The 21,322-nt window shown below is 40.0% G+C and overlaps 1 protein-coding gene across 1 annotated transcript; it reads left to right on the forward strand.

Moving 5' to 3' along the window:
* Positions 1-5,713: 5,713 nt before the first annotated feature.
* On the forward strand, positions 5,714-6,437 carry LOC149143989 (uncharacterized). Its single transcript, XM_089447203.1, has 2 exons — positions 5,714-6,066; positions 6,202-6,437. Exons 1-2 carry the CDS (start codon positions 5,737-5,739, stop codon positions 6,400-6,402), a joined length of 531 nt encoding a protein of 176 aa, XP_089303329.1. The 5' UTR covers positions 5,714-5,736; the 3' UTR covers positions 6,403-6,437.
* Positions 6,438-21,322: the final 14,885 nt, after the last annotated feature.

A 21,322-nucleotide genomic window follows, 5' to 3' on the forward strand; every position in this document is an offset into this window, starting at 1 on the left:
AGTCCGACTCCTTTCATTCTTCACTTGACTTCGGCTTCGGCTGGTCGTGGTACGCGTGTAATTAGAAAACCCTGTCACTGTGTCGACCTGCAATGTATTTTCTTGAACAGAACTTGGTGTATGTATGCGGTTGCCTCTCAGAGTAATGATATTTGGTTACAATACTATTTTGCAATGTGTGAATATGAACAGTAAATGAGAATAAATGAATTGTGCGTGGATGCTGTGTGAAACTCTGTCACGGTTCGTATTTGTAATAGATGCAATGAAAAGAATTCACTGTAGATGCAAGATATTTCTTTGAGGACATAAAATCACAATCTGTAAATTTATTTAAGATGCACTGAACAATATATATGAAGGAAAAGAGTTGTATTCTACTATTTCTCTTGTTTCAATGTCACACTCCAGAACCTTTTACATGTGTTTTTTCTATCTTCTTATACAATAGCTCAGTGGTTAGGTAACTGTTAGTTAGTTCCAGATTACAGTTACCTGACAGTTACTCCAGTTACATGATTTGGCTATTGTCAGCTTAGCTGTTCCTTCTGTCTCGTAAGGGTTTGATGCTTTACAATGATTTATGGTCTTTTGTCTAATTCTCTGATAATCTTAATTCAAAACCTATAACTACAAGCCCTTAACAATTTTAGTTAGGACCTGTTATTACAACTGAAACAGAAACAAGTTAACAAGTCACTTAAGCTAATAAACTAAATGCTGTAGTCTAATCCTTAAAGAACAAAATGATAATAAAAAAAAAACTAAGACAGTCTTGCTGTCCTTCTGTTGAAATATTCATTTCTCCCAATCTTCTTCAGAAACCTGTTCTGCCTCTTCTCGGTCTGTGCCCTGTCGACCAGATGCTCCTGCATCAGGCTGCCGGGGTAAAAGAGAGTTCTCATGGCTCCGTTCCATGAGTTCTTCCACCGAGTAACCTGCCTTTCGGATCTGCATCTCGTCAAGCCAAGAACTGTCCTCCATTGGACGGTCCTTCCATTTAACGAGATAACGCAGATATTCCTTTCTGCATGTCTTTTTGGCCACTTGCGTGCTGATGATTCCTTCTATCTCATGGGTCTTGACCGATGGTAACTGTTTCTTCCAAAGATTATCCTCGAGCTGGGTGTCCCGTTGTGGCTGTACCACTCGTCCTTCCTCTGCCTGGGCATGGTATGGAAACAGGTCGGCCACATTGAATATGGGTGATATGCCTATATCAGGTGGCAGCTGAATTTCATATGCATTTGCTGAGAATTTTCGCAGGATTTTGCACGGGCCGATTTTTTTAAACTTCAATTTGTTATACGTGCCCTTAGGAAACCGTTCCCGGCGCAAATGTGCAAGGACTTCGTCCCCAATTTCAAAGTTTACCTCTCGCCGCCTTATGTCTGCATGTTGCTTATATTTCTGCGTGCTGTCCTGTAGTCTTGTCTTGACCTTTTCATGCAGCTCACTCATTGCTTCTGCAAAATCTTCCCCGTCTGCACTCCTTCTTTCTAGCTGTCCCAAATCTCGTAATTCATGTACTCCTCGCGGATGCATACCATACAAGATTTGAAATGGGCTAAGACCGGTGCTCCTATTTGGCGAATCGTTATAAGCGAATTCTGCCTGGGCAAGAGCTCGGTCCCACAATCGTGAGTTCTCTCCCGTCAAGCTGCGTAATAAGTTGCCCAAACTCCTGTTTACCACCTCTGTCTGTCCATCAGTCTGCGGATGATACGCAGAGCTGAAGTTTAGTTGTGTGCCCAGCTTTTTCCACAGGGTGCGCCAAAAATGTCCTGTAAATTTCACATCCCTGTCTGAAACAATAGTTTTTGGTAAGCCATGTAGTCGAACTACTTCCGTAAAAAAAAGATGTGCCACATTCGTGGCGTCGCTTGTCTTCCGGCAAGGAATGAAATGAGCCATCTTGGAAAACCTGTCCACCACCACCATCACTGAATCATACCCCCTCTGTGTTCTAGGCAATCCTAGGACAAAATCAATGCTGACTGAATCCCACGGCCTGCTTGGAACAGGTAGGGGTGTATACATCCCCGTGTTCTGGCTGTGTCCCTTCGCTAGTTGGCAGATTTTACATCTGGTTATATACCGCTGCACGTCTCGATTCATCCTTGGCCAGTAATAAAAATGCGCGAGCTGCTCCACTGTCTTATTGACGCCAAAATGTCCCGCTAGTCCGCCACTGTGTTTCTCTCTCACCAGATTTTCCCTCATCGAACAATCTGGAACACACAGCTGTCCCCCTCGAAACAACAATCCTTCCTGTAGATTGTAATCTAGCCATGGGCTTGTATTCCTCAATACGGGATTCTGGCATGCTTCAAAAGCTTCTTTGAAATCCGCGTCCATCTGGTATAAATCTTTCAGATATTCAAATCCCATCACCTGTATGCCACTTTCCTGTAAGAGCAGGGCTCTTCTACTCAAAGCGTCCGCCACTTTGTTGGCTTGCCCACTTATGTGTTTCAACACAAAGGTGAAACTTTGTAGATACTCTACCCACTTGGCATGTTTATGGTTCAGTTTGTGCTGCTGAGTTATGTACTGCAAAGCAGAATTATCAGAGAACAAAACGAACTCATTTCCCAGTAAGTAGTGCCTCCAATGTTTCAAGGCCTGAACCACTGCATAAAATTCCTTATCATATGACGAATACTTCTGCCGACTCTCATTCAGCTTCTCACTAAAGAATGCCACTGGTCTGTCCTCTTGACTGAGTACAGCGCCAATAGCTGTCCCGCTGGCATCACACCGAACCTGAAAAGGTTTGCTGAAATCCGGCAGTCTCAAGATTGGCCTTTCTGTTATCTTACGCTTCAGGAGTTGGAAACTGTTTTCTGCCGCCTTAGTCCAGCAAAAAGGTTGGCTGGCCTTCTTGATGGTCTCCAACATGGGTGCGCAGATTTCACTAAAATTCCTGATAAACTTCCGGTAAAAACTTGCTAAACCGTGAAAACTACGTACCTCAAATAAACTCTTGGGTGACAGCCAACTCATGATCACTTCAATCTTCTCTGGGTCCATCTTCAACTCATTCTCTGCTACCACAAATCCCAGATAAATCAACTCCTTCTGCAAGAAAGTGCATTTCTTTAAATTTACCAGCAGTTTGTTCTGCTGCAGCTTTTCGAACACCCTTCGGATATGCTGAAGGTGTTCTCTTCTCGTCCTGCTGAAAATCAAAATATCATCCAGATAGACTATTACAAATTTTCCTATAAACTCTTTTAACATCTCATTCATTAATCTCATAAAAGTGCTTGGAGCATTACTCAATCCAAATGGCATGACCAGCCATTCGTACAGTCCTTCGTTGGTCTTGAAGGCTGTCTTCCACTCATCTCCCTCTCTTATCCTGATCTGATGGTACCCACTTTTCAGATCGATCTTAGTAAAATACGCTGCCCCACTAAGACAATCCATCATATCATCCATTCTAGGCAAGGGAAACCTGTAACGAATGGTGATCTTGTTTATGGCCCGCGAATCTGTGCACATTCGCCATTCTCCCCCCTTCTTGGGTGCAAGGACTGTAGGTACCGCACAGGGGCTTAAACTCTCTCTGATCAATCCCTTGTCTAACAATTCCTGCACTTGTTTGCGTACCTCCTCGTTGTCCTTGGGGCTCATTCTGTACGCTGCCTTGTTCGGTAAACTTGATCCAGGTATAAAGTCAATATGGTGGCTGATGCTCCTCTTGGGAGGTAACTTATCAGGTAACTCCTCAGCCGCAATATCATGGAATTCTTCTAACAGCTCCTGGATCTCCTTAGGCAATTCTGACCTTTCCACGCTCAGTAATACTGGCTTCATCCTCCTTACCACTGTAAAATTAATCTCATTCTCTTCAATCTGTTTTATATACTGCTTTCCTCCAAGTAATAATGCTTTTGTCCCACTGGATCCAGCTGTATCTTCCTCCTTGATGGGTACAAGTGTATGTTTGACCCCATCCTTCGTAAATTTATAACAATTTGTTTTGCCATCGTGTGTCACCTTCCTGTCATACTGCCATGGCCTTCCGAGCAGTATGTGACACACGTCCATTGGCATGACATCACAGACCACTGTATCGTGGTACTTGCCAATGCGGAACTCCACTTCACATTGTTCATCGACCAACAACTGGTGGCCTTTCTGCAGCCACGACACCTTATAAGGTGTGGGGTGCTTCAGCCGCTTCAACCCCAACTTTTCCACCATCTCCGTGGCTACCAAGTTGTCAGTACTCCCGCTGTCTATAATTACCTTACAGCACTTTCCATGCTACTTACAAACTGTCCGGAATAGTGCTTTCCTCTGGGTTGTTTCAGCCACTTCCTTGGTTGGCTTTATCAACACTTTATTCAAAATTAAAGCTTCCCCCGTTTCTGCCATGTCTTCCACTTCCCGGGGTTGTGCTTCAGCTTCTTCAGGCTGTGTCATCAGCGTTCCCCTTTGACCAGCTTGTTCAGCTTCTGGACACTCAAAGGCTCTGTGCCCCCATTTGTGGCACCTGTAGCACTGGACATTCGCCCCTCTTCCGCGGCCATTCCCTCGTCCTCTCTGGTATGACCGACCTCCTCTGGTGCTATCTCCTTTTTCGGCTGTTCCTGAAGCTTTTGAACTGCTGCTTTCTTCGCTGTTTGCAGCACTCTTACCTCTTCCGTAGGACTGTCCTCGTCCTCTGCTACTTCCTCTCCCTCTTCTGCTGTTCTGTTTTCTGTTAATCTTTTCCTCCGCCTTAACAGCGCTCTGAAAGGCTTCTTCAATATTCCGGGGAGAAAGAATACTAATTTCATCTAGTATCTCCATCCTTAATCCATTTACGTACCTTGCTGTCTTTTCTGGGTTATCATCAGTATAACCAGCACGTAAATTTACTCTGTAAAATTCTTCTGTGTACTCTCTAACTGTCATCCCTTTTTGTCTTAGACTCTGCACTCGCCGATATAATTCCACCTGGTAATCTTTCGGCAGGAATCTGCCCTTCAACTTTGCTATCATTCTAGACCATAGCCGTATCGGCGTCTTGTTCATTTTCTTTCTATCTGCTTGGACACTGTCCCACCATAATAGTGCGTGTCCCTTCAACTTAGTGGCAGCGAACTTAACCCTCTTATCCTCACTGACTTCTTCATTTTCAAAATATTTATCCAGTTCGCTTATCCAGTCCAACAGGACTTCCGCAGACAGACTGCCATCATAATTTGAGATTTCTGTTTTTGGTTTGCTGCTGGCCATCAAAACCTGTCGCAGCAACCTCAATTCTGGAGCTTCCTCATCAGTCCCTTCTGCAGCAGTCATCACCTCCTCTTCACTGGTGTCTCCCAGTTCTGGGTCTCTTCGTCTACCCGCTTCTACTGCTTCCAAGCGAGCTGTAAGAACTCTAATTTGCTCTCGCAATCCTTCATCTGCTCCTCTACGTGCACCTCTTCCACGTCCTCGTCTTGGCACTTGTCCTTCTGCCATCTTCTCTTAACTAAAGAAACCTGCTCTGATACCAATTGATGGGGACCCAGCCCACGTGGCCCCTCACTCCCGAACCTTACGTGGACTTGTGTGATTATGTTGTAATGGGATATTTGTTGAATTGCGTATTTATGAATTAGGTGATATTTAATCACCTGCCTGTACCTATCCGCCTCTCCACGCTCCACCTGTCCGTCTCGGGATGTGGCAAAACCCTAACTATCACTTGGCCCTTTTCTCCGGAATGTTCGCGCTCATTCGGTCATTTTCGCTGTTATGCTTGTTCTCTGTGGCTTTGCTCTGATGTTCGGCTCTGTGCATGGGTTTTGTTACTCTCTGCAATGTTCCGCCCTCTGTGGCTCTGCTCTGGTATTCGGTTCTACTTATGGGTTCTGTTCAGAGGTTCGGCTCCGTCTTGGTGGGAAGCTCAAAGTTGCAACTCCGTCTCTGGTTTCAAACCATCGTTCAACTTCGTCTGCTCAGGTAAGGGTTTCGTTGCATGCTGTATGCTCTTGTCCTCAACTCGAATTCCGCCTAACCCTTCACAGCTCCTCTGTGGTTAGGTTATCGCTGAGCTTCTGCAACTTCTGGACCTGGTTACAACTGGTAAGTTTCCACACCGTGGCTCTACACTGGTTTTTCCTCACTCTGTTCTGTCTATTCGTCACTCTCTGGCTATTTACTGTTGCATGAGTTTGTTTACATCCGCGACCCTAACAATGTATGTCACGGTGATTGCAGGTAACTGGTTCCGTGGCCTTGCAGGGGATTCGACCGCTTGTCTTCCGGGTAGCTCTGTTTCTATTTCACCTTCTTCTGTGGCTTTTAGTCTGCACGGTATTTGTTTGCCATGGTTGTCTGTATTTCGTTAATGAGTCAAGTCTGTGTGAGGGTTCGACCCACTCTGTAACTTCTGAGGGTTTCTATGGTAATTTTCGATGAATGTTTCGGTCTTTTGCTTTCTCGTCACTCGGTCATTCTACAGCAGTGCTTGGATAGTCTTATGAGTGCTCATTTGTTTGGTCGTTGGCAATGTTATGTCTGGAAATAGTTATACACAGCAAATGTAATAATTTCTTTGGACTTCGGTGTTGTTGCTTACCTGAGTTTTGAGAACCGTGGCTTTTCTTGCTTGATAGTCCGACTCCTTTCGTTCTTCACTTGACTTCGGCTTCGGCTGGTCGTGGTACGCGTGTAATTAGAAAATCCTGTCACTGTGTCGACCTGCAATGTATTTTCTTGAACAGAACTTGGTGTATGTATGCGGTTGCCTCTCAGAGTAATGATATTTGGTTACAATACTATTTTGCAATGTGTGAATATGAACAGTAAATGAGAATAAATGAATTGTGCGTGGATGCTGTGTGAAACTCTGTCACGGTTCATATTTGTAATAGATGCAATGAAAAGAATTCACTGTAGATGCAAGATATTTCTTTGAGGACATAAAATCACAATCTGTAAATTTATTTAAGATGCAATGAACAATATATATGAAGGAAAAGAGTTGTATTCTGCTATTTCTCTTGTTTCAATGTCGCACTCCAGAACCTTTTACATGTGTTTTTTCTATCTTCTTATACAATAGCTCAGTGGTTAGGTAACTGTTAGTTAGTTCCAGATTACAGTTACCTGACAGTTACTCCAGTTACATGATTTGGCTATTGTCAGCTTAGTTGTTCCTTCTGTCTCGTAAGGGTTTGATGCTTTACAATGATTTATGGTCTTTTGTCTAATTCTCTGATAATTTTAATTCAAAACCTATAACTACAAGCCCTTAACAATTTTAGTTAGGACCTATTATTACAACTGAAACAGAAACAAGTTAACAAGTCACTTAAGCTAATAAACTAAATGCTGTAGTCTAATCCTTAAAGAACAAAATGATAATAAAAAAAAACTAAGACAGTCTTGCTGTCCTTCTGTTGAAATATTCATTTCTCCCAATCTTCTTCAGAAACCTGTTCTGCCTCTTCTCGGTCTGTGCCCTGTCGACCAGATGCTCCTGCATCACTTATTTCAACCCTATTTGTATTTTTAATTAAACTTTGAGATAAGGAATTGACTGAAATACTTAAAACAGTTGACCATGCAATGGTATATTGGTAAGTCACAAAATTTTCTATATATAATTTTTTTATTATAATATGGATGACTTTAGAATTCATATAATTTATTTTTAAAACCATTGTAATAGCATACATGTTGATTGCACTAAAAGGCACTTTCTACAAGCCAATAGAAGCATATTTGTAATTCTTTTCATGCTCAATATTAAATTGATACATGATATATTTGAGTTAATTTTTAGTATCAAAGTGATTTGGATCTACTTATATCATGTTATGACTAAGCTCTTGTCGATGACCTCAAAATTAATAAAATTGAATAAAACTTATTTGTTGTTTACAAAACATTGTTTAAAAGTGAATAAAACTTATTTCAATCCTATTTTTGTCTTTTAATTGAACCTTGAGATAAGGAATTGATTGAAATACTTATAAGATTTGGTTATGCAATGGTATATGGGTGGGTCACAAATTTTTTGATATGTAGATTTTTTAAATTATAATATATTTGACTTTATAACTCAAATAATTTATTTTTTAAATGATTATAATAGCATACATGTTGATTGCACTAAAGGGCACTTACAAGCCAATATGAAATATACATGTAATTCTCTCCATACTCAATATTAAATTGATAAATGATATATTTATGCCATAAGGCGTTCCTTTGGGAAGAACTCCCTTCTCAGGTTACATGTGCATCGTGTTCTCTTGATTTAGGTGTTAGACGATAAAAATAGCTTGAACCATCTAATTGATTGGAATAGTATTAAGTTAGTTACAAATTTAGTTAAAAATTATAATGGAAAAATTCGTCGAAGATAAGACTCACGACACAACAGTCGAGCCTCTCAGGATATGGCTCAAAGCATAGGCGTACATTTCTATCTCAAATTCGACAATATTCAGAAGAGTATCTTCTACGGGTCTCTTCTATTGCGTCAGGCACACCGAGAAACACAAATTTTACCATGTCTAGCACACTGATAAACACCAAGTGGCCCAGCTCATCGACGAGATAGCTTCTTTGATTTGAACCCTCAACCTCACCCTTTCTCGGCACTACTTCCATGTGTTTCTCTTAACCATGGTATGTGAATGGAGTGGAATTGATCATATATGCTTAGAAAAATTCAATCTCATTCATGTAAATATTGCACAATGCACAACTCGAGTTTTAAATTAAGTTGTATCTTATTGATCAGTAAATATTTCACTATTTGAGTTTGGCACCAGACTGAATCTTATGTTTTCACACTTGAAATTGGTTGTCCAGGTATTTGCATGAAGTTTTCTCTCCATCTATTGTGCATAAAAAATTCAAGTCGTCTAATATTTTTCTTGATGATTATTTCAACCCTCATATGTCTAGTTGTGGAATCACTTCTCTCAATCCAAATTTTGAGCATCAGGTGTGATTCATGATGGTCTAAAATGAACATTTCCCTTCTCAACCTTTTCATGACAGCCAACATTACCGGAGAGGACATTGAAAGCTAGAGGACTAAAATTATAATGATGTTTTGTTTTCAGGTTCAGGTGTTGGGTTCATTTGGGTACAGTGCTCCTAAATATGTCATGTCAGGAATCTATACAATGAAGAGTGATGTGTATAGTTTTGGAGTGGTAATGCTTGAGCTTTTGATAGGTCGGAAGCCCTTGGATAGGTAACTCTCTTATTTTGAGAGAAACTTGTGGGATATACCAAAATAGATACCCTTCTAATTCAGTTTCTCCTTCTGCAGTTCAAGAACAAGGTCAGAACAATCATTAGTAAGATGGGCCACCCCTTAACTTCATGATATTGATGCATTGGAAAAGATGGTTGATCTAGCTTTGAAGGGAAGTTATCCTGCTAAATCTCTCTCGCGCTTTGCTGATATTATTGCCCTCTGCATTCAGGTATAATCTAAAATATCTAAATTCAAACATAAATTATAAATTACATCCAAAGGTTAGAGATACTAATTTGTATTTGTAAGTTACAGGAGAAAATGAACAGTATAGGCACAGGAAACATAAGTTCTAACAATTCGTTGTTTGGCGTGGCATCCTAAACCAGAATTTCATCCTCCAATGTCTGAAGTGGTGCAAGCATTGGTTCGTATGATGCAACGGGCTAGCCTCAATAAGAGGATGACAGGAGATGAAACTGCAGACCATGATCCTGCAGATTATTAAATGCAGTGATATTTCTTTGCTTGTACTCCAGAAGAAAATATTTAATTCTAAAAATTTCGTACCGCCTTCTTTGGACTTTCCACAATAGTTGAAGAGTTGATAACTTCATTATTTAGCTCCTAAGGCCTTCCTTGGACTTCCACAATAGTTGAAAGAGTTGATAACATCATCCTTCGTTGGACTTCCACAACATTTGAAAGAATTGATAGCATCATTATTTTCATAAATTGAATCTGTTCAAGATTTTCTTTAGTCCACGTTGTGGTGAAAACAATGTAATTGGAATATTAATAAAATATTAATACTGGTTTTCTCATTGTGTTTCTATGTTTACTTGCCAAATGTCTCGAGGCCTTGCGAGTGAGTAGAAACAGTAAGACTTAGGTTGCTCTCTTTTGTCGTGATTAGAATAGGAATTCTCTTTATTTATAGAACGAATAGAAAGGTTAAAAGGCCTTTAAATCAAGTAGTAGGGATTAGTAAGTCAAAGACTTTGAAATATACTCTTATAAATAGTATTAGATTTCTTGGTCTGAGACAAAGTATATTTTTCAGGGATTAGAAATCTTATACTTAACTAATTATATCTTTATTTTATCAATAAAATCTTTACCATATCATCAATCTAATATATATATATAGATATATTGATTAATTAATTATGTCCTAAGGCATTCTTTTGTGAAGAACCCCCCTATCAGGTTACATGTGCATTCATGTGCCCTTGATTTAAGTGTTATATGATAAAAATAGTTTGATCCATCCAATTGATTTGACCGGTAATAAGTTAGTTACAAATTATAATGGAAAAAGTCGTTGAAGATAAACTTGCGACGTAGCAGTTGAGCCTCTCAAGAGATGGCTAGAAGCATAGACGTGTGTTGCGATATTAAATTCAAGAATATTTAAAAGGGTCTCTTCTACCGGTTCTGGCACACCAACAAACACCACTTCTACTATGTCTGGCATGCTGACAAACACCAACTGACCCAGCTCATTGATAAAGACCAAGTGGCCCAGTTCATCGGCCAGATCGCTTCTCTGATTCGAACCCTCGACCTCTCCCGTACTCAGCACTACTTCCAGGTTTTTCTCTTAACCATGGTATGTGAATGGATTGAAATTGATCATTTACGCTTAGACATATTCGATGTCATGCTCATTCGATTTCTTCATCATATTTTTCTGCTTTTAAATGATAATGGGTGGCACTATGAGTTGATAAAAGGGTTCATGGTGGATTTGAGGGATGAAACCCTTTTGGCCGAATATAAGTACCCTACAAAGGGGGTTAATCTTCAATTTGTGGTTATTTATCTCAATGAGCTTGCTTGTTTTCTCCCGCTTGGGATATAAACTTTTGTTCTGGTATTTGAGCCCCTTTATTTTGTTTTGGCCAAGTCTTTCGAAGCTTCATAAAAGGAAATATTATGTTAAAGAGAAAAAGAGCACAATGTGTGAAGCAATGATTGATTGTGTACTGAAGTATGATTGGAAAGATAAAGTGTCCTAATTTCATGTCAACGGATTGGATTCAACAAATTGTTACCTTGTTAAGGTCCCCGCACAGGGAAATCATCTAACTGGAGTAGAAACTGCAGTGTCCAGTTGGGGATAGATGGGTTGATGAATAAATGGATGAGAGCTCAAAGATTTTGGATGTGTGTCATGTACTGAAATGTGGGATTACAGGCCTGGAGCAATACCAGAATGTTTTAGAGAATGTTTCCATGACATTCAATGCCAGTAACACCTCAACGAGTAAGCAGTGCAATCAGGTGATGAGGAGCATATCAGGGTGCTAGAGACCATATGGGGCGATATGATGTGGATCTTTCAGGATTAAAATAGTAATATGTTCCCCTAAGACTCATTCTTTTGTGATTGGATTAGCCAAAACTCAATATGATCCAAACAGTCCGATAAATTGGTAGTGATACATCACAAAAAGAGATGCAATCTACTTCTAGAACTATTGCAAAACCAGTGGATCAGTTTTTGATCTAATTCTCATGGGGTCCTTCAATAGTGAATGAAGTAAGAATTGAAAGGAATGGGAATTCTATGCAATTTATTCCTTTAGACTGTCAGGTGGTATCATTAATGGTTGGAAGTCAAGTATGGTCCTAACTAATTCATTTGTTGTGATTGTAGGGCTATGCATGGTCTTCTTTAGCAAAAGCTTGGGACAACCAATTACTATGTTGAATGTGTATGGCCCCTATGAGGATAAATAGCTCTTTTGGGATTAACATTTTTCTTTAGAGTTTTTAGAAATGACAATGTTATTTTAGGTGGAAATCTAAACTTCACACTTAGTAGAAGGGAGGTGTGGGGTTCTACAACTTAGTTGGATCATCTCTCTAACTTTCTTTCTTTTCAAATTGAGTTTGTTGGGTTGGTTTATTTGGAACCCATATCCATGGGAGAATTCAATTATTGTGCACAATATATGTTTTAGGTCTTCTTTTTTTGCCTAATCATCATGCCTGAAACAGAGAGTGGATACTAAGATAAACCAAGGAAATTTCTCTATCAATACTACCATTTATGGTAGACCTGCCTTTTTTTTATATGAGTTAGGCAAGACACAATCCTTCATGGGGGAGACCTAGGCCCCACTGGACCTTAGGTCCAAGGGTTCATAGTAGGGCAACAACAACACTGTTGACAACGAGGAGTGCCTCATTGACAAAATTGAACATCTTGAATAATGGCGTTCTTTGTGGAAAATTTTAATTGAAAAATATTTCAAGGAATTGAGGAAGCAAACTGTGGTCGAGTATCTATAAAAAGAAACCTAACCTTGATCACGGTCTAGTTCAATGTGTTGAATGGAAGGGGTTTGGTTTAATGAATGACTATAACCTTATAGCGTAGTAGTGTTATTTTCTGACTCTAGTTATCTAAATAGCAACCTACAAAAGGAAAAATGGTATATATATATATAAAGACAAGCTATGGTTATTGGCTCAAAGGTACCTCTAAAACTATTCACACCAACTCTAGGAATGATATGGAAATCATGTTCTCAAAATTTATGAATTGTAGGGTCTGGAGGGGCATGGTGCATGGGGTTGGCAACTTGGCACCTTAACCAGCATGAATAATTGTAATAAGAAAGAAATCATCCCATTATCAACAACCCACTATGATTTTATTATGACCAGCCTAAACTCTTCATGTATATATATATATATGTGTGTGTGTGTGTGTGTGTGTGTGTGTGTGTGTGTGTGTGCATGTCAGCACAGTTATACTTCACCTAGGGCTTCTAAAAGTTAGGCTGAAGCTATGCACTCTTGTTGGAAATACTGAGAGGGGGGGTGAATCGGTATTTCTTTTTAATTGTTTCTTTTACCAGTTAGATCACTTATATTTAGAACACAAAATGAACAATAAGAATAAATGCTTTTATTATTTTCTTCAATAAATAAAGTACAATAAATGTAGGGCTCCAACCCTAGATGAAGACATTGATCTTCAATTCCCCAAGCTCCAACCTGTAATGTGCCAAGAACTGACTTGGACTTCCAAGGCTCCAACCTTGTCAATTTTGAGGCACCAACCTCAAGGGTTCCAACCCTATATCTGGTTCAGGCTTCGACCTGGGTTCTTGAGGACTCTGATCCTCTAGGGCTTCAACCCTATCCTTCAAGGCACCAACCTTATCTTTTCGAGGCTCCAACCTCTTGGGATCCAACCCTTAGCTTCACTTCCTCAAAATATGTTTGGTTGTACTTCACGGCTCCCAAAGTCTTCTTCACTAAGCCCTGTCAATCTATAGCTTCATTGTACTCTCCACACTACATCATCAATGACAACCTTGTCAATTAGAAGGTATTGCCACTGCACTTCATTGTACTCAAGAAAAGTCTCCAAATCACCTCATGATGTCTTCAATGCATCATGGTCTCCAATAATGTCCTCTTCAAGATGTCTTCTAGAGACCTCCAAAATAGTGCCTTCAAGATTGTCACTAGGTCGCTCCAAATGATAGCTCCAAGATGTGCTCAATAGGTCTTCTACAAGACTTCAAGGGTCTGCTTCACAAGATCTCTTCCAAGTCTTATATCAGTGGTCCTCCTTCTTCAAGCCTTCAATTTCTTGACAGAGCCACAGATGCTTTACACCTCCAAATTCATTATTGTTGAAGGCACACAAGTTCCATACTTCGTTTACCCAAAAACTTCACTTATTCACATAGGTTTGACGCAGTCCAAGCCTCTGATCTTCTATATAATCTGAGATTTGCAGGTTTGATCCCTTAATAGGACTATATCAAAGTCTGAGCTATTGTAGGATTATCTTTAAAATTCTACAATAGGATTGTTTAAATAAGGTTCTTCAATAGCTACTCCACAAACTTATTTAATAGATCTGTAGGATGTGACTCTGTGTGTGTGATAAGCCTGCTCTAGAACACTACAATCTGCTTCAAGATATGTCTTCAATATGGCTGCTCCAAGATTTCCTTAAGGGTTCTTCAATTACTGATCCAAGATGTTCCAACATGTACTATCAAAATACATTTCACTGCTTCAAGATTTCTCACTGGTGTTTCTAGCATTGTTACATCAACCAAGGTCTATACTTAATATTGTTCCTTCAAGAAGAAATTTGTTATAAACTAATAAAAAATATATGAACCAAAATTCAATCTACAATAAAAATGTCTCTCCAATGAAGATGACAGGTCTCCGATAAAAAAATCAATAAAAAAACTCTCCCACAGGTCCACAAAAAGGGCTTTTAATAGCTCTACATTATATACAGTCCTAAAAATATTTTAAAAGAATTTTCCCAACAATATTTTCCTACTCCTAGGCCTCCTGTAGATATCTTTGAAATTTTTGACCGAATTGATGGTGAAAGAATGAAGTCGGAGGCCTAATATATATGGTTTTTGTCGTGCTAAACAAATAGGCATGTCTCTATAGCCAGGCCAACATGAGGACTCTAGCATAGGTCAGCTCCATGTCCAGAATTAATAACTTCACTTCAAAAATTCAGTTCTCCCAAACCGCTTGGAGTTTCGAGCTGAGTAATAGCTCGTTGGAAAGGAAAAATTATTTTCTTTAAGATGGTGTAGGCCTCATGGCAAGATCTTGCATCTAAGGTGGAGAAAAATATTTTTTAATGTGATTGGTCATTAATTAGTCCAGAAATGGAGGACAATTATATTCTTCATGGATGGGCTTCTTCTTCATGGATGACTTCATTTTTTTAGGCTTCTTCATCAAAGCTCATAGGATCATAAATGTCATCAATATCATCATATGCAACATGTAGTCTTTCATCATCATCGTGTAGTCTTAGTGATGTAGTGATATGTCATAGTGCAGCCTTCATTAATTTGTCAAAGACACCAAATTAGTCTTCCAATTATGTCAAAGTGTGTGTTAGAAAATTATATATTACAGAACAACGGAACACAAAAATATTGCAGAAATATAAACACAAAAAACGCATAAAACAAGAGAGACATAGATATACGTGGTTCACCCAGTTTGGGCTACGTCCATGGAGAAATAGCCAATCCTTCAATTTATATTATCTAGCAAACTGAAGAGATACAACCTACAGCATATCTGTTGTAATTCCCTCTTCGCTCTCAATCTCCTCTCTCTTCCTCACTCAGAATACAGATCTACATAGACGCAATACAATTCCCTCATATATAGCGAGGGGTTGAGATCTAGGGCAAAAAAACCTAAATTAAACATAACTTCTACCATCAGATCTCTGCCTAATGAACGGCCTAGATTGACTACGAAATTACAACATTTTACAAGGCAATTTTACATCTATTCTTAGCTTCAGGGGCGTTGTCCCCGATCCCCTCGCTATGGGGGGCTCCCAAAAGGTCGCAGCCGCCCCCCTTGGACCCCACCTGCAGCGAATATTTTACGCGATACCTTTGAATACAGAAGATAATCAGGCTCCACACCCAACAATCTCCCACTTCGAGACTGATTATAGCAACTCCACCGCTGCTTCATTTGCTAGACAATGGCTCCACTTAGGACCTGGCTATTTCTCATCTTCTTCATCATACTTGAAGACCAATTGAAATTGAGTAGATTTTTAGTTTCTCCCTAGTTACAACTTTTGTTAACATATATGTAGGATTCTGGCTAGTGTGTATCTTTTCCAGCTTCAACTATCCATCTTCCAACGCTGACCGTATGAAATGGTACTTGAGCTGTATATGTTTAGTCTTGGAATGAAATGCAGAGTTTTTTGCAAGATGTATGGCACTCTGGTTGTCACTAGATAGCCTTCCCAACTCCTGCTTCTTACCTAATTCATCCAAAAACCTTTGTAACCAAATCATTTCTTTACTAGCCTCTGTAGCAGCAACATACTCTGCTTCTGTTGTTGAGAGTGCAACAACACTTTGCAGTTTTGAGACCCAACAAACAGTTGTTCCACCTACAGTAAACACATACCCTATTGTGCTCCTCCTGTTATCTCTATCACCTGTCATATCTGCATCAACATATCCTTTTAGAGCAATGTTTGAACCACCAAAGCATAATGCTTGATTTGTGGTACCTCTCAAATACCTGAGAATCCACTTCACCACCATCCAATGTTCTTTTTCTGGATTTTTCATGCACTTGCTTACAACTCCCACTGCATGTGCAATAGCAGGCCTTGTGCAGACCATTTCATACATTAAGCTTCCAACTGCTGATGCATATGGAACATTAGACATATGAGCCATTTCTTCCTGAGCCTTGGGACACTCCTCCTTACTTAATTTGAAATGGCTAGCTAAAGGTATACTAACTAGTTTTGCATTCTACATATTAAACCTTTTCAACACCTTTTCTATGTACTCACTTTGAGACAATGTTAATTTGCAATTCTTCCTGTCTCTAGTTATTCTCATACCAAGGATTTGTTTTGCAACACCCAAATCCTTCATTGCAAATGAGTTTTCCAATTTTATTTTGAGCACATTTATTTCCTGCATGTTAGAACTTGCAACAAGTATGTCATCTAATACAATAACAATATAATATAGCTACCATCATTTTGCCTTTTGAGATAAACACAATGATCAGAGTGACATCTAGTATAACCTTATTCAGACATAAACCTGTCAAATTTTAGATATCACTGCTTTGGAGCTTGTTTTAAGCCATACAAGCTCTTCTTCAACTTGCACACTAGTTTCTCCTTCCCTTTTACCTCATATCCTTGTGGTTGCTGCATATATATCTCTTCCTCCAAATCCCCATGGATAAAGGTTGCCTTTACATCTAATTGCTCAAGATGCAAATCTTCAACTGCTACTAGACTTAAAATAGTTCTGATTGAAGTCATTTTAACAACATGAGAAAATATCTCATCAAAATCTATATCCTTTTTTTGTGCAAACCCTTTCACCACAAGTTTAGCTTTATACCTTTTTCTACCTCCATATTCTTCCTTCAACTTGTAAACCCATTTATTCTGCAATGTTGTTTTACTTGCAGGCAACTTGACTAAGTCCCAAGTCTGATTATGTGCTAAGGAGTCCATCTCTTCTTTCATGGCTTGCTCCCATTTCTTCCTGGTTTCTGTTAGCCTCCTGTTGCAACAGGTGTTCATATTTCATGATTGACATTTTTACATGCCAAATATGTCATCTTTCATGCTGCTAGGTTCCATATTTCCAGAAGAGGCCATGAAAGTGTGCTAGTCTAAATGCCACTGCTGGTTCCAATTTTGATGAGTTATTTCATTTTTGAAGAGTTTTTCAGTTAAGGGAAGGCCAAACAGCTTAATCTTGGCCTCCCTAGGTTTCAATTTCTTATTTTAGAATATAGAGAATGATATATGTCCAAACAGCTTAATCTTGGCAGATTTGTAGATAGGTAGAGAATCAAAGGAGCCCAACTGCTTAATCTGGGCCCTTGGCAGAAATAAGTGTAGATTTAGATAGGAGGGCAGTCAAAAGAAAAATTGTAAAGCTGGGTCTGCAAGTCTAAGTGCACCCACCAAAAAGAAGAAAAAATGTTAGGTAAGTAGGCTGGGTAGGTAGCTGTGTGGTTGTAGAATCATGGCTTGTGATCCATTTCATGTTGTCAAGTGTCATATTTATTCAGATCACCAGTTGGAGGCAGTTTTCCATCTGGAGGAGCACAAGCTGGACATTTCTAACCTCCCCTTCTTCCTCTTTCCCTTAATCACTTACTAACTTCCTTGAAGAGGTCAAGATCTGCTTGATAACCCTTGAGTTCATCATCTTCCACTATATTTGCCTAAGTAAAGGTCCTCTTTGCTTAGGAGTACTGTTGTTTCACTCTGTGAGTCCTGTTCCCCTTCAAATAGCCTAAGGTCCCTTACCTTAGCGCTTTCTGGTCATTTTCACATTAACTCCTAACTCTATTATTTAGCTCCCTAAATCATTTCCCTATCCCCTACTATGCAAAAATATATAAAACCCCAAAAATATTAAATAATCCTCCCCTTGGCACTATAGCCATATTCTTCTAAGTCCGGGAGGCAGTAGTCCATCTGGGGCTCCTACTAACCCATCCGCGTCCTAACTGGAGTTAGTCTGACATCTGGTTAGACTAACAGCCATTTCCCTTTAATCTTAACCCTAAAAAACCCACTTTCTGTCCTTATCCTAAAGTTATGTTCATAAAACATTTACCCCCGGTGCAGAACCTGTTAAAACACAAAACCAAAGGTTAAAACCCCCCCGCGGCGATGTATTAAGATTCGAATATTCGCGCGGGCCCCCAGCTTTAACCTTTCGCCCCCTGATCTATTTCGCCAGCCGTCCGATCACCTGCGCCCGAGATCTACGGTGGGCGGGCCTTTTCATCTCCGAAGCCGCCGAAGGTTAGCGTCCAGGAGATGGGCGGTTTTCCCGCCGTACTCCCACCATGCGTCACCCTCTTGGCTATGGCGGAGCCCCCTCTGCCAATACCACTTTTGCCCAAAGGCGGTGCGCCCAAAACCGAAAACTGCCTCCGCCCAGTGACGTCATCCTGCTACGTCATCAACCTGCGTCAGGCCTCCTGCCACCGTACTGCCAAGTCATCACTGCCACATCACTGCCACCGTGTACCACCACGTCACCCGCCGTACTGTTGACGTCACCCTGCTGATGTCACCCTGCCACGTCACCGCTGTACTGGGTCCCACCCACTGACGTCATGTTGACGTCATCACTCAAAAAGGCGCGAAAGGCAAAAATCGCTGCTCAAGAAGCCCAGATTCAAAATCTGAGGCAGTTTTTCATGCACGATTAGCGCCTAGTGCTAATCGCGCATGGCTACGGGAAATAGGCCAAAATGGAAAGCCCTTCATGGCTCGGCCTCCAAGATACCCGAAAGGCGCAAAATGACCAGAGTTTCTTCGCGCAGCATTTAGAAAGGGGCAAACGTAGTTTTTAAAGCAACAGAGGGCCGAACAGAGGCCATGAAAGATTGATGGGACAATCTAAAGCACTCAGAAGACATTAAACAGCCCGATTCAATTGCGAAAGAGTATCAGAGGAAAGAGGAAGCGGCAAGGAGTATCAGTTGAATATTTTTAATCGAAATCTTCATTTCCCAAAGCAGCTTAACATTGAATGGCCTCCAACAAAGTCAAATAAAGCGGTGTAAGCCCATTAAAGCTCTCAAATCACAGTTAAAGCATTTAAAGCCACCGAACAGCAATGGAGCAAAGACCAATGCGCAGTTATGGCTAAATGAATAGTATAGAGATACCAAGACAGAATTAGCTCATTTTGATACAGCTGCCCTCAGCGCAGCTCAAAGATATTTTCTTACATTTAATTTTTGGATAAGATTAGGTTAAAGTAATCATTTTCTTTCAGATCCATTTAGGTCAGCTGTAATAGACAATTTTGGATAATTTTCCCTATTTATACCACCCTCTGTATTGTTTAAAGGGTTGGTTGATTGATAATCTTCATTAGAGACTCACACTGTATACCTGACATGTTTTCTTTAATCAAAGACTGCTGAAAGCTTGGAGATCATACTGTGTGCTGTGGATTAAATGTTTTGAAGAAGTGAATGTGGAATTCTTGTGCTACAACATGAATCAATAAGTGCCTCTTACCTCTGTTTTCATTGATATATGCTCATATCATACATGTATCACCATCTAAATAGCAGAAAGAAAGATTAGCTTAGAACTTGTTTAACTACACTCTATGCCCCATTTCTGTTGTTTCTTTATGTTTTCATCTCAACTAAATTAGTAATGAATATGAATTCCCTATGGCTCATGTTTACCCTAATTCATCCATGTTTGACAGTTATCTAGGGATTCTTTATTGCTCCTAGATAGAGCTCATTCACCCCTCTGTTAAGCTGAACGAGAGATTCTTAATTGCCTCTCATTCCTTAGCATTCATTCCATCCTTTAAACCTGAAACATTGTTTCATGTGTAGCTACCTTGCTCCATATTTCTCTCTTGTGACCAAGAAAACGCACCAACGTTTCTACTCCTCGACTCCATGCCCAATGGTTTGAAACTCTCATACTATACCTGCCTCTTTACTTGAAAACATCAATCATCCCACCAAAATCAAAACAAAACCCCCCGAAACTCAATAACTAGCCTAAAATCATCTTCAACAAAGCTAAATCAGAAAGAGAGAGCCCTCTCTGATTGCAGGTGGGCTAGAACCTACAGTCCAAAGATTGGTCTGTGGTTACCTCGGTCGTATCCTTTTGATGCTGACCAAAAGGACAACCTGAGTGATAACATAATGGCAACTCCGTTGGGGACCAAATCGATTTTCTAATTGCTGTATATTCCTTAAAACTACAGATGAAGACTGAATATCAGCCAGGTAGCCTTTGAAACTGTCTTTGCTTTGCATTTACAGAAGTAAATAAAAGCTGCTTCAGTCAATCTTCATGCTAGTTTTAGGCTATAGACAGCTATTCCAAAATCTGATCGGTTCCTTGCTAATTCTACAAACGTTCACAGAAAAGTACCAAAAAACAAATTCGGAAGCTGGCTCCCAAAAGGAATCCACGATACACAAGGTCAAACCCAGACCCAAATCCCCCAGCTGCTTTTGAAAATCCGAACTTAATCCCAAAGATCCTTAGGAAGCAAGAGCAAAGAGAAGATTTTGCTGATAATACGCCTGAAACAGTTCACCCTAGCTGTGTTCCAACGCCAATCAAAGTTTTATTTCGTTCAACCTCTACTTCCCCTTGTTCATCATCCACATCTCAAAGCACTCCATCCACACCCCCATTCACTGCACATACTACCACTACAACTACCACTGTTGTTGTTCCAGTTACTCCTATTATCCCTGTTGTCCCAGTTGTTCCATTTATCCCTGTTGCTCCACTTATCCCTGTGAATATGGCTAATAGATATGCACCCTTGCAATTACCTGCTAATCCTGGGGCTTTGCCTCAAGATTACCAAACTAAAATCACATATTTTGACAGTACTGGTTCTTGCACAGCCCTTCAGCATACCAAGAAGATGCAAGACTATTTCGAGAACTATGAGATAGATGATTATATCGTGAGAATGAAAATTTTTGTTCAAAGTTTGACATGTGATGTAAGAACTTGGTTCAGATCACTTGCTGCAAATTCTATAACCACTCCGGATGAGC

The sequence above is a fragment of the Pinus tabuliformis genome, chromosome X (genome assembly GCF_031772625.1).
Source record: "Pinus tabuliformis cultivar Carrire ecotype Pingquan chromosome X, CPIR1, whole genome shotgun sequence".
Classification (NCBI taxonomy): domain Eukaryota; kingdom Viridiplantae; phylum Streptophyta; class Pinopsida; order Pinales; family Pinaceae; genus Pinus; species Pinus tabuliformis.